This window comes from Lactuca virosa, chromosome 2, assembly GCF_052849685.1.
Source record: "Lactuca virosa cultivar CGN04683 chromosome 2, Lactuca_virosa_CGN04683_v6, whole genome shotgun sequence".
NCBI classification, from domain to species: Eukaryota; Viridiplantae; Streptophyta; class Magnoliopsida; order Asterales; family Asteraceae; genus Lactuca; species Lactuca virosa.
In genome coordinates this window covers 176,799,315-176,812,848 of record NC_136427.1, presented here as the reverse complement: position 1 = coordinate 176,812,848, position 13,534 = coordinate 176,799,315, and the positions used below count along the sequence as shown (strand labels likewise).

The 13,534-nt window shown below is 30.3% G+C and overlaps 1 protein-coding gene across 1 annotated transcript; it reads left to right on the top strand.

Moving 5' to 3' along the window:
- Positions 1 to 4,053: 4,053 nt before the first annotated feature.
- On the top strand, positions 4,054 to 11,974 carry LOC145159774 (vacuolar-sorting receptor 7-like). Its single transcript, XM_079078810.1, has 13 exons — positions 4,054 to 4,666; positions 8,608 to 9,303; positions 9,655 to 9,743; positions 9,948 to 10,017; positions 10,091 to 10,174; positions 10,280 to 10,356; positions 10,435 to 10,516; positions 10,587 to 10,669; positions 10,766 to 10,829; positions 10,906 to 11,034; positions 11,127 to 11,230; positions 11,585 to 11,712; positions 11,792 to 11,974. The coding sequence occupies exons 1-12, from the start codon at positions 4,345 to 4,347 to the stop codon at positions 11,702 to 11,704; spliced, it is 1,920 nt and encodes a 639-aa protein (XP_078934936.1). The 5' UTR covers positions 4,054 to 4,344; the 3' UTR covers positions 11,705 to 11,712; positions 11,792 to 11,974.
- The last annotated feature ends 1,560 nt before the right edge of the window (positions 11,975 to 13,534 follow it).

Here is a 13,534-nt window from a genome sequence, read left to right as displayed (position 1 = left end):
TTTTCCCCAAAAATTCATATTTGTATATATATATATATATATATATATATATATGTATATAAATAAGATTTAAAAGGCTTAGGACTGATAACTCATTCTGGGTCCTTTTCCTTGTTTGGATGTGGGCTTAAAGTACCGGTTACTTGTCCAAGTGTCATTTAAATTTTACTTATATATAAAATTGTATATGTATATAAATATAATAGTTATTTCATCAGTTTAACTACCTTTGTAACATGCTGAGCAAGGGATTACATGCAAACATGGTTAAATACACAATCAGAGTGTACATATAAATTATAATAGGTATAATTTATACATTGAACAATAATTCATGATACAAGTATACTAGAATACACAAGAAACTAGGGTTTTGATACAGAACAAATCAAGGTTTACACTTATCAAATACATGTTTGGAAATACTAATTCAAGGACATACTGTCAATCATTATTTCAGAATGATTGGGTTTTGATTCAAAGAATATACTGTCAATCATCATTTCATAATGATTGAGTTTTCAAACTAATATACATGTAACGTTTATATGCTTTTTATGAGACACTAGATTCAGGTTGTTTAATTCATTTTAGACAACATAGAAAAGTCCTGACATTATAACCAGAATCTCCAGCCGGGGATCGAAACAAGTGTGTGTAGATCTATATCGGGATTGACAACCCCGCACTCAGGCTGCTAGCTACAGTTAGATGAGTGGCAATTGTTATCACCAGTTTAAACGCCCACAAAGCGTTTGTTTCAGGCCATCAGTCATAGCATGGTTATAATAACTCATTAAAAAGATATTAACAATACGTTAGTGTATAAATAATTAAATGAAAGTACACCTTCAAAGTACTATTTTACAGAATACAAAATACAAAGATTCAATACAGTTTTCAACAACAGCTGGTGGAGCCAGGCACACTCTCAGTTACAAGTTTTCATAAGTAATACAAATACAAAACATTAATACACAGAGAACGGCTTTATGGGAATAAAACTACTTTTCATATACAAACAGAAAATATAGGATTTTCTGGAACAGTTTACATATACAAGATACATAGATACTCTTTCAAACATAAACATTTATGCACTCACTCAACTTTATGTTGATACTCTCTTTTCAAATTACTTGTATTCTCAGGGAAATAATACACAGGTACTCCCCGAGCTTTTGAGAAGATGGAGCTTTGTTGAGTCATATCTTCTTTTGTATAACTATATTTTGGTTCAATATACAATGATTGAACACATGTAAATATTTATACTTTTTAAATACAATGGTTGTTTGTACTTTGATTACTATGATGCATGTGTTGTGATACTTACCTTAAGTCCTCCACCCCCGAACGTTTCCGCCGTTCTGGTTTGGGGGTGCGACAACCGCCCCCACCCACACCCTACCACCGCTACCGTTTTCTAAAAACGAAAACCGATAGAAAAATAAAAATCTAAACACGTTTTCTAATTTTCTAAAACTGAAAATGAAAAATGAATAAGTTTAAATAAACGCGTTTTCTAAATTTTTCAATGAAAAATGAAAACGGAAAACGAAAATCGAAAAGGGAAAACAAAAAACAGAAAATGAAAATTGTTTTTCCGTAACTAAACGCAACCTTAGTTTTTTATTTTTCATTTGCTAATGCATTATTGGAATCTAAACTACAATTTGGTTTTGTTTTCACAGAAGTTGATGCTTGAAGAACGGACCACAAAATTGAAAGTGATTCTAAGCAAAATTATTCTTTTAGAATGTAGTAGTGTCGTTGTTAGATTTTGATGTTTTCTTTCCTGTTTTGATAGTTTTTTTAGTTTTATTCTTTAACAATAAATGTAATTCTTATCAATTGTTACCCGTATTCTATAAGAAATAATGTATTTTTTGTTTTTATTCTTCAACTGATTGTTCAAGAATTTGTTATTCTACAAGAAGTTTTTGAAGTCATGATTAAGAAATAGGTTCAAGAATATTTTTATTATTTATGGTTCAAGAATATTTTTATTTTTGAATATACTCATAAACATATTCTGTCAGAATGTCCGAATTAAAAGAATTATAATTCGTAAAATCGGATTTTTAAAATTAATAGAATCTATGATTCCTTAAAAAATGCAATTTTCCTTTATTAAATCTATATTAATTGACTAAAATACCCTTGTAATTAAATTAGATGATATTTTTCAATTACATTTAATTCAATAATATATATTAATCACTTTCTTAAAATAAGTAAAATTGATTGGCCCACAGTTATGCATACAATAACACAATAATTACTTTGAATAGAATAACATCGGCCTATATATATATATATATATATATATATATATATATATATATATATATATATATATATATATATTACTTCTTGAATCGATTATGGTATCCTTAAGACAGACCCTTACTAGAGAAAATTTTGTTTTAGATCACTGCAATTCATAAGCCTCAATCTCTAAAATTTCGAGTTTGTAATCTGTTGTAATGTATGTTTTTCTGAATTATGATTATTGTATATTACATTTAATTTCGATTTCGTTTGTTATATATATATATATATATATATATATATATATATATATATATATATATATATATATATATATATATATATATATTACTTGTTGATTGTATACTTGTGTCATAACAATTAGAACATCGATTCATCTAAAATTAAGAAGATGAAAAGTTGAAAGAGAGATGATAGAATATTTCTAATCTCTATATTGATTAACAAACTTCAAACATACAAAAGATTATAAACAAGAATGAAAACTGAGAAGCCTCTATAACTAATACGTAACTAACGAACTACTCTCTAACAACTTCTAACTAATTATTGTTGACGTGTATGAAGTCCACAGATACATGACGTGGCGCTATAAATATCAACATCCCCCTCAAGTTGGAGAGTATAAAACTCCCAACTTGGAAAGCAAAAACTGATGATTTTCGGTAGGAAGATTTTTAGTAAACATATCAGCCATGACCAACTACTCGGCTCGATTGTGAGTTAGTTCGGTTATTCGGCTCGAGGTCTTTACCTGGAATCTGGTCTTGTCGGGGCGGTACCCCACCATCAAGTAACCTATATTCAATCGTTTTTTGTTTCTAATAAGCAAGGCAACGGATATAACCTACAATATCCAATCATAACGATAGTTTTTTAAAAGGTGAAAAGATTAATACTTAATTGTGTAAAACAATTGTTATAGTAAACCACTTGGGTTGTGGTGACTTGGTAAGGCATGTGGAAGATATGGTGGATAACCTATTGACCCATGTTCAAATCCTGGCACCACTCAGCCCTTGTGGCCATGGAGGTTCGCATGCAGTGACTCCAGGGCATGAGGCAAAGCCTCATGTTTGCAGTGGGAGATTAGTCGGTGCACGAAAGCTGGCTCGGAAACCCTCGTTAGGGAAGTTCCCTTTCCAAAAAAACAATTGTTATAGTACATTACCCACTCAAGTCATGATTTTAAAGTTTATTATATTGTATATATTTAAACTCCATAATATAAGTTTATAAAAAGTAAATTAAACCATTACTTGAGACAATATTACCAAAATTTTCAACTATGATATCTAATTTTATGATTACCATGTTCACTTATTGGCCGTTATGGAACACCAAGTATTATATCCATTATTACTGTTAACTCTGTTATTATTTAAAATCATTTGGTTGTAGATGTTGGTATAATTTGAGGGATTCCAAACGATGTTTACCATACATGCATGATAGTTGCATCATCTCTAGGTTGTATTGTCAATTACCCTTTATAAAGGTTATTCAACACATTGTTTTTTTTTGTGATAACCAAACAATCTATACCATTAAATTTTGTTATAGTCATATAAAACCAAACACAAGTTCACCTTTCACGTCAATTTACATCTCACAACGACTTGACTTGAGTCTTGAGTTGACTCCACATATGGTCTATGCATAAAATTTCAAAAAAGCAATTGTAACTTTCTTGAATATTCAAATTTTGCCTCGAATGTGGAGTTGTGGACAATATATATATTTAGAGTGAAGCAAGGGGTAATAGAAAAGTTTTATACAAGTTAGAAAGTAGCAATCGAAGTAGTTGCGATTGACTCCTTCCACCACCTTTCAATCTTCCATCTCCCGTTTCCTTTACGCCATTAAACAACACCTGCAAAACTAGTTTCTCTCTTTTTAAGTCTACTCTTGACTTCCCTTAACTTAATTTCCACAATAGCCAATTCTACCATACACATAAATACCCTTCTCTTCTTCTTCTACATATCTTTTCACTTCTACATCGGATTCATTTCTAGTTTCTGAATCTCTTGCTGGAATCGGAGTCAGATGAAGATGGGGGTGGCGGAGGTAGGTTTGGAATTGATGATTATGATGATGATGATGATAGGGGTGATTATGAAGGAAACGGAAGGGAGATTTGTGGTTGAGAAGAGTAGTATAAGTGTTTTGTCGCCGATTGATCTCATATCAAAACATGATGCAGCGATTGGTAATTTTGGGGTGCCGGATTACGGTGGTTCTATGGTGGGTACGGTGGTTTATCCGCAGAAATCCGACTCTGTTTTTGGTTGTTCAAAGTTTGAAGGCGATAAACCTTTCAAATCGAAGTCTGCTTCAAGTCCCACTATTCTTCTGCTTGATCGTGGAGGTAAATTGATGTTTGACTTTTGCTTTAAGTTTTCTGATTCGTTGCATTGCATATTCCATAACAAAATTTAGTTTAATCTTGTTAAATGAATAGATTAAATATATTGTTTGTTATATTATATTAAGGTCAAACAAATATTAGAAATTTTTCTTAGATATAATAAATACCACAAATATAGTCAAAATAAACATGTTGGATAGGTTAGGTAATATGTTATATAGGTATGGCGGGTTAGGTTAACAAATTAAATTTAATTTTCATAAATAAACACAATAAGTGTCATTAGAAAACAATATTCATATGATGATTAATTTTTTAATTCGTTAAGTAATATAGAAAGTTATAAATATTTCAATTTTTGGATATGTTTAGATGATCCATACAATTTGACTCGGGTTTTTAATATACTTCTAGCAAAAAAAAACCCGATAAAACCATATCAAAGCTTGAACTGTATATATATGAACCAAATATGTAAACTGGTCCAATTCTCAGTTACTGGAATTTTTATTTTTCGGTTTTGTCGGTTCCAGGTCGGTTCAGTCTAGCACCGGAACTGATCACATCCCAATACAAAGGAAATTAAACATAGACCGAACCAAACCGAACTATATAGGAACTGGATATGCAAATTAGTTCGATTCTCAGTTCCTTAAATGTCCATTCTTGGTTTCGGCTTTTTCAGTGGTTTCAGAACCGATCAAATCCTTATTTTAGACTATCCTCCCTAATAAATTAAAACAATTTTGCCATTTGTTAATCTCTGATGAGTTTTGACACTTATCATTTTAAGATATTTTTGAAATAAATAATATCCACATGTCAATTTCTAGATTTTTTCAATTTTTAAAATTAAAAAACCGTATAATACTTATATTCTTATATATGTAAAATATTAAATGTAATAAATGTGATAGTAAATTGCAATTAATATGTTTCTTCATTCGTTATTTCATAATTATATTTTAAAAAATATTCATTGTTTACATTTTGATATTTAATCTTTTTTTAATCAACCCGTGTATTACACGGGTTTTACACTTAGTAGCTAAAAAATATAAAGTTTGATAAAAATAACTAGCAAGTTAGTTAGCGAAATAAAAAATAACATAAATAGATAGATAATTTAATCGTTTATGACAAATATATAATAAATTTTGTTATATTAAAGTAAATAACAAATAATAAAATTTATTATTAAATAAAATTTATTTATCATATATCATATTCACAATAAGTGTGTGCTTTTTAGATTCGGTTTCCTTTTTAATCAATTTAGATATCGACACTTATTTTTGTCTTTTTAGTTGCATTTTGTTATTTTATTTTATTTTATTTTGTGTTACAAAATATGGCTTTAAAATTAAGTTGATAATTAGACAACGGATCCTATTCAATTAACAATTATATTACTTTCTTTTAAATGTAATAACTCTACCATATATTATCGTGACTAGGTGTGAGACCCATGTATTACATAAGTTTATTTATAAAAAATTAAATATGAAATTTTAACAATTTGAGAAGTTTGAATTTATAAGAAAAATAAATTTTTTTTGAATTATTAAAATTAATAAGGCTTTAATACATTGAATACATTACATATATAAACTCTTTCTAATAAATACCTTACATATATATTACCTTACATATTAAATGTGAAATTTTAATTTAATAAAATAAAAATACAATAAAATGACAAGTGGAAAATAGAATATTCAAAAAATGCTAAAAAATGTCATGTGTCCAAATGAAGGATAAAAGGACATGTGGCAAAAAAAATTTAATTTATTAGGGAGGATTTACTGTATAACAGAAACCGTAAAAAAGATAACAAAAACACATTCTACAACATACCACTATTTATCAAAATTTTATTTTATGTTATATCAAATAAAATAAAAACTTTTATTTATAATTAATAAATTAAAATATAAAGATAAAAAAGTTATTAAAAAACAAAATAAAATAAAATAAAAAGTTAATTCTTTTTCTTAAAATAGAAAGTGGGGTTTTTTTTTGCTTTCATTGTATCAAAAGTATAATATTTTTCTTTTATTGCTAAATTTTTATCAATTTTATCAATAATCATTGTAATGGTTTTTGATATAATTTCCTTTTAGAAAAACAAATTTTAATGATTGTCTTGTAAACTTTAACTTTTAGTACGACTCTGAGATGAGTTTCACATATTTAATATTTATTTAAATTTATCAGCTTTTAAAGAAAAGGGAATCCCTATGCTTTCATTTTATGGCCATTTTGATCCTAAAATGACTTGGTTGATTAATCTTTAAGTTTTGGTTGAGAGACCAATTTGTAAAAAAAATGGACCGAAATTGTAACCTTTTGTCAACCACAGATCAATTTTATAAGAAAATAAAATTATAAGGATTATCCACGAAAAACAAGATTGTACTAAAAGTGTAATTTCTACTAAATTCTAAAAACTATTTTAATTTAAACTATTTTAATTTACTAAACAGTTAAGCAGTAAACTGTAAATTTGGTTCTTTTTTTTATATGGTCCAAATTTTCAACTTGCATGTCCAAAATGAAAACTTTTTTGGATTTGATCAATGTTAAATTTAAATTTTGATGTTCTATACTAGTCCACAAAAAAAAAAAAAAAAAAAAAAAAAAACATGAAATGATAAATAACCCTTCAATATTATTTTTTTATTTTACTTTTATTATTATTGTTATTGAAAAGAATTAGGCACCACAATCTCTCTCTCTCTCTCTCATAAAGCATCACCCAATTCATCTTCTCCGGCATCTCTCTACCCGCCCCTTACATCGTCGCTCGCTGACATGCCACCTCCATCTTCTCCTCCCTCTTGAAATCTCATGAATGGGAAGATCGTTAGGTTCAGAAAGAAGGTCATGGTTTTCGATTTTCAACAAAAAAAAAATAACATTAAATCTGGATCATATGGATCCTCTTAAACCCCAACCCTAACAAAGTCGCCAATGGAGACACCGCCTTCAACCACCACCAATCCCTTTCCAGACGCTAGACCAAAACAAAGCAAGAAGTCGAAGCGCCACCTCCTCTAATGGTTGAGATATGATGAGATTGAATTTCTTGTTCATAGAATCCATAAGATTTATTTCAAAGTCAATTTCTAATCAAAAGAAAAGGAAAGAACAAGTGGATTCTAATGCACTCAAGATCTTCTTCCATTGTTTTATCTATGAAGTTGTAATTTTCAAGGACTTCCTTGATGTTAATAATATGGAACATTATAGTTTTATCGTTGCCAAATGTTTAATTGACAAATTTCTAAAAAAATACAGTAAATACATATAAAAAAATTACAGTATGCTAGATCAACTTATTTTACCTCCTATTAACAATTCACCAAATTACATAAACAATATCTCCCTTTAAAATAGAGTATTTAGATATGCATGAAAAAAAAATCCCAAAGTAAGATAAGTTAAAAAAGTAAACTATTTTTTTTGGGAAAATTGCAAGAAATAACAAGGTACTTACATATATTTTTTGTTACCTATGATAGCAACCTCTTTATATTTCATTACCCAAGAAAGCAATATACAACTTGAAACTTGTAAAATATTTCATTACCCAAGAAAGCAATATACAACTTGAAACTTGTAAAATGTTCACAAGGTGCATGTTACATATTTGTTATCATCCATAAAAGAAAAATAAAATGATAATATGTTGACGTAAGTACATTGTTATGTGTAATGATTTATAGGTACATTGCTATTATTAGTTTACATATTACTTTTATCGGTAAAAAAATATAATTATTTTTTTATTATTGGTAAAAAAATACAAGTACAATGTTATTATGGGTACATAATCAATGTCCATTGCCTATATCGATAAAAAAAAGTGTAAAGTGCTTTAACATTGTTATTTCCTACAATTTTCTATTGTTTATTTAATCTTATAACTTCAACCGCAGATTGCTATTTCGCCTTGAAGGCATGGAACGCACAACAAGCAGGTGCATCCGCAGTACTAGTAGTTGACAACACAGATGAACCCCTCATAACCATGGACTCACCGGAAGCAAGCTCAACCGCCGATGACTTCATAGACAAACTCACAATCCCATCCGCCTTAATCCAAAAATCCTTTGGTCAATCCCTAAAAGACGCCTTCCAAAAATCCAACCAAGAAGTCCTACTAAAGCTAGACTGGTCAGAGTCCCTACCCCACCCTGACCACAGGGTTGAGTATGAACTCTGGACTAATAGCAATGATGAGTGTGGGGCCCGCTGTGACCAACAAATGAATTTTATAAAAAATTTTAAAGGGCACGCGCAAATATTGGAGAGAGAAGGGTACACGATGTTTACGCCACATTATATAACGTGGTTTTGTCCTAAACCTTTTGTTTCGAGTGATCAGTGTAAGTCTCAGTGTATTAATCATGGTCGCTATTGTGCACCGGATCCCGAGATGGACTTTGGTGAAGGGTATAATGGGAAAGATGTGGTGTTTGAGAATTTGAGACAACTTTGTGTTCATAGAGTTGCTAATGAGACTAATAGGTCTTGGGTTTGGTGGGATTATGTTACTGATTTTCATATTAGGTGTTCTATGAAGAAAAAGAAGTATAGTAAAGAATGTGCTGAAGAAGTCATCAAATCACTTGGTAAGTTATAGTTTTTTATTTTTTTCCATGTGGTATGGTTGTAACTTGGTTAAAGTTACAAATTTCATCCTTTGAAGATTCTCTAACGGTTTTTTCCCTATGGTTACACTTTTTTGTCCCTCAAGTTGGCGTCCAACTGAGGGATGGAAATTTTCTAAAACAAAACATTAGGGCCAAAAGCGTTGAAATTATTTCAAATAAATGTAATCCGTTAGTTTGATCAGATCGTAATGATGAAAGCTATAATACACCGTTATCTATATTTACGGGTCTCATTTCATTCGAGATGTGACCCATAAATAGGATCAATACAAATTTTTATGTTTACAAAATTGTATAATGATTCGACAGGATTGTCTAGAGAAAAGATACAAAAATGCATGGGTGATCCCGAAGCAGATGTTGAGAATGAAGTGCTAAACATCGAGCAAGAGTCGCAGGTTCTTTCTATTCAAATATATAAAAAGTTAACTAGAACTTATTGGGAAAAGCTTCATTTTCTTGACTTTCTCATGTAAATTGTTCTTTTATGTATTAAGCCTAAAATAAACTTTCATATATAACTTACCAAATTATGTCATGTCCTATTATGTCAGTAAAAAGGACCAATACTCGATTTTTAGTTTGTTTTTGTTTATATGCAGCTTGGACGTGGTTCACGTGGAGATGTAACAATCTTGCCAACTTTGGTCATTAATAACGTCCAATATAGAGGTATCTATTTTTAGTTTTCACCATTTTTCGGGATTGTGGTCGATGTTTAATATGTTGATTTTATTTTCATAAGGGAAATTGGATAGAACCGGTGTACTACGAGCAATATGTTCCGGATTTAAAGAGACAACTGATCCTCCTATATGCTTAAGCGAAGGTATAATTTCATTAGTACAGAAAAAAACAATATTTTTTCATATAACAATTACTCTAAGCATATGTCATTTATCCAAACAACACTTATAGACCATAAATGTTGTAGATCTTGAGACAAATGAGTGTCTTGAAAGGAACGGCGGTTGTTGGATTGACTCACAAAATGACATAAGTGCTTGCAAGGTAAATATTACCTAAAACGCCCCACATATCCCCAAAACTTTTTTATTTCAAAAACTTTATGATATTTTGTGGTTTTAGGACACTTTTAGAGGAAGGGTATGCGAATGCCCTACGGTGAATGGCGTGCAATATCGAGGAGACGGATACACATCTTGTGAAGGTATATGTACATCTTTTTTCTAACAATGGCATACAACTTGTTTTGTAAATTTGAATGATTTGATTAACAGCCTTTGGAGCTGGGAGATGTACGGTTAACAATGGAGGATGTTGGTCGGATATAAGGAATGGAAAGAAGTTTTCAGCTTGCTCGGTTGGGTTTCATTTCTTTGACATGACATATAGTTTTGTACTATGTTTGATATGCATTTAACTGAAACACAGACTAAAGTCAATGTTTGTTTTGTAGGAGTCTAACATAACCGGTTGTAGTTGTCCACAAGGTTTTCGTGGAGATGGTCGTACTTGTGAAGGTGAAATCTTTTGCTTACACCACCATATTATGCTTCTTTTCGAAAACTTTTGTTATATATTTTTGCAAATGTGTAGATATCAATGAATGCAAGGAAGGTATAGCTTGTCAATGTGATGGGTGTACGTGTAAGGACACATATGGTGGATACGACTGTAAATGCAAGGGTGACAAATTGTATATCGCCGATCAAGACACGTGTATTGGTAAGAAATGAATACGTGGCCCACAAAATGAAAACAATGCTCTACGAAAACACGCAAACTCGAGGAATTAATTTTTATTTTGGATAATGCAGAACGGAAGGCTTCAAAGTTTGCTTGGTTCGTTAGCTTGTTGGTACTAGGAGTGGTGGCGAGTGCGGGTTTAGCTGGTTACATTTTCTACAGATACAGACTAAGGGTATGTATGCAGGACATGACATAACATAACATAACAGACAAAAGATATGTATGCAAGACATGACAGAACATAATGGAACAGAACAGAACAGAATATAACAAAACTAAACAAAACAAGTTGCACAAGACTTAGAACTAAGACTGAGATTGATGTCAATGAGACAAAACTTCATCCCACCCAAAAAAGTGAGGCAAGCCTCATCATTGGAAATAACGTTGTCCTGTTCAGTCGAGTCTAGTCTTGAAACTGTGTTCCAGAGTGTTATAGATTTAAAAGGACTAATTGTGTTCCAGAGTGTTATAGATTTAAAAGGACTAATTATATCCATGATTCCATGAATGTTTAATGGAACAGGCATACATGGATTCAGAGATCATGGCGATTATGTCTCAGTACATGCCACTAGACAATCAGCATCCGAATCAAGTGGTTATACATGAAAATGATCCTCTACATCAAACATCCACCGTATAATCCATAAGGTAGATCGATTATCTGATTTCTAAAATCATGTTTTCCTTGGTTTCTTCTTACAAAAGTTTAACTTGTGATGAATGATAGAAGAAATGCGACATCCATGGGAGAATTTTCAGAGCACGAACGAAGACAGGAAATATACTGATATACAGATAGTTAGTGAGATGTAAATGTGTTATTAAGAAGTCATACCAAATTTTAAAATGGAAACACCTGAAAATATTATACATAATAATTAAGATATTAAAAATCCATACATTTCGTCGATGGTTTGAGAGAATTTCATTCAAGAAAGAGTTCATGGAATTAAATTGTTTATAACAAAATACGACTGTTGTAAAAGAAAAGGAAATACCGATATCTCCGGTGGAGGTGGTGGTGACGGACGGTGATTCTTTTTTACTTCACTCTCAGCCTTTTTACGAAGGAATCGGTTTAGAAGAAATTTTTTTGAAAAGATTGTTGCTATTCTTTACACAAGTGGCAGTTTTGATCCTTTTAAATATTATTTGTGCGGGCTTAGTCCTTGTTCTTTTTGTTGATTTAAAACCATTTCAATTTGCAAGTGAAATGCTAAGTCCATTAAAAATAGTAAAGATTGGAGAAAAAGACGTGATAAGATTATGAAAGAACCATTATGACATTGACAAATGTTGAAAATTTTATTATTGAACAATTTATATTTCTGGCTCGGATAATGAGATTTATAATTGTGGGCCAAACGATTTTTTTTGCCCTTCGAATAGGCTTTCTTGTAAAGATTTTGATCCATATTCCAAAAAGGAAAAAAAAAAATTAAGTATATTTTATAGAGTATAAAAATTAACTATCTAAAACACAAAAATAGTCATATTATTTGTCTGTTTGGAATTGGACCAAAATTTTTTGTTATCAAACTGGTAACTAGATTTTGATGGTTTTTGAAAACTAGAATTAAAAAAGAAGAAAAGAAAATCTTCTTTTGGAAGTACAAATTTAAAGATTTTACCTTAGAACAAAAAGTTTATAATCCAAAAGCTATTTCATCTAGTTTTTAAGTTTTGGGTGTTATATTTTATATAATTTCATATATCAAAAGCATACACTTATTTTTGTCGTATACTTGTACAAAAATAAAAACCACATAACTACCGGCTATTTTCATCAACCTACCACTGGTAACAAAGTGGCAACAAGAAAACTAATTTACTCCTATTATTAAATGTATTTAAGCATTTTTGGCCCAGTTAGTTTTTAGGCCATAAAAGTCACCATCTTGCAACCAAATTTCTCACGAGCCAAAATATTGGTGTTTATGATTATGAAGTTTTTCAATAGTTAGAAATAGAGGATTTTTCTTTCTTTATCAATATCGTTTCAAAGACAGCCTACAAGGCAAAGAAAATGACACTAAATAATTTGTACATGAAGTGTATGAGTGATAAATTGCATGCGTGAGTAATACAATGAAGTGTCAATGACAATGAGTTGAGTTGCCCCCATTGGCCCATTCAGTTATTTCATAAGAATGCCTAAATTGACTTTCATAATATGGTCCAAATGAGTGTTTAAGCCTCTATAACTTATAGTTTAAGGTTAAATTATGGTTGTCAGATGCTATTCAATACTTACGATGTAACTTAAGGACATGTACATAATACATCTTTAGATTTATATTATATAACTTGGAATGCTTAATAATCGCATTACAGGCATCCCGAATCTATTTTCGAAAAGGCAAAGGTTGCATTGGCATATAACTTCATACCAATTACTTTTTACTGCTAATATTTTTGTGCAATAATAAATAAAACTATCCTACAAAAATAAACACGTTCTTTTTTTTGT

Bases quoted from the DNA above. Each gene is read 5' to 3' on its own strand.
- LOC145159774 (XM_079078810.1), top strand. From the start codon at position 4,345: ATGAAGATGGGGGTGGCGGAGGTAGGTTTGGAATTGATGATTATGATG. The intron at 10,517-10,586 runs GTATATGTACAT...TTTGATTAACAG, and splicing joins CGGATACACATCTTGTGAAG to CCTTTGGAGCTGGGAGATGT. The intron at 11,231-11,584 runs GTATGTATGCAG...TTAATGGAACAG, and splicing joins TCTACAGATACAGACTAAGG to GCATACATGGATTCAGAGAT.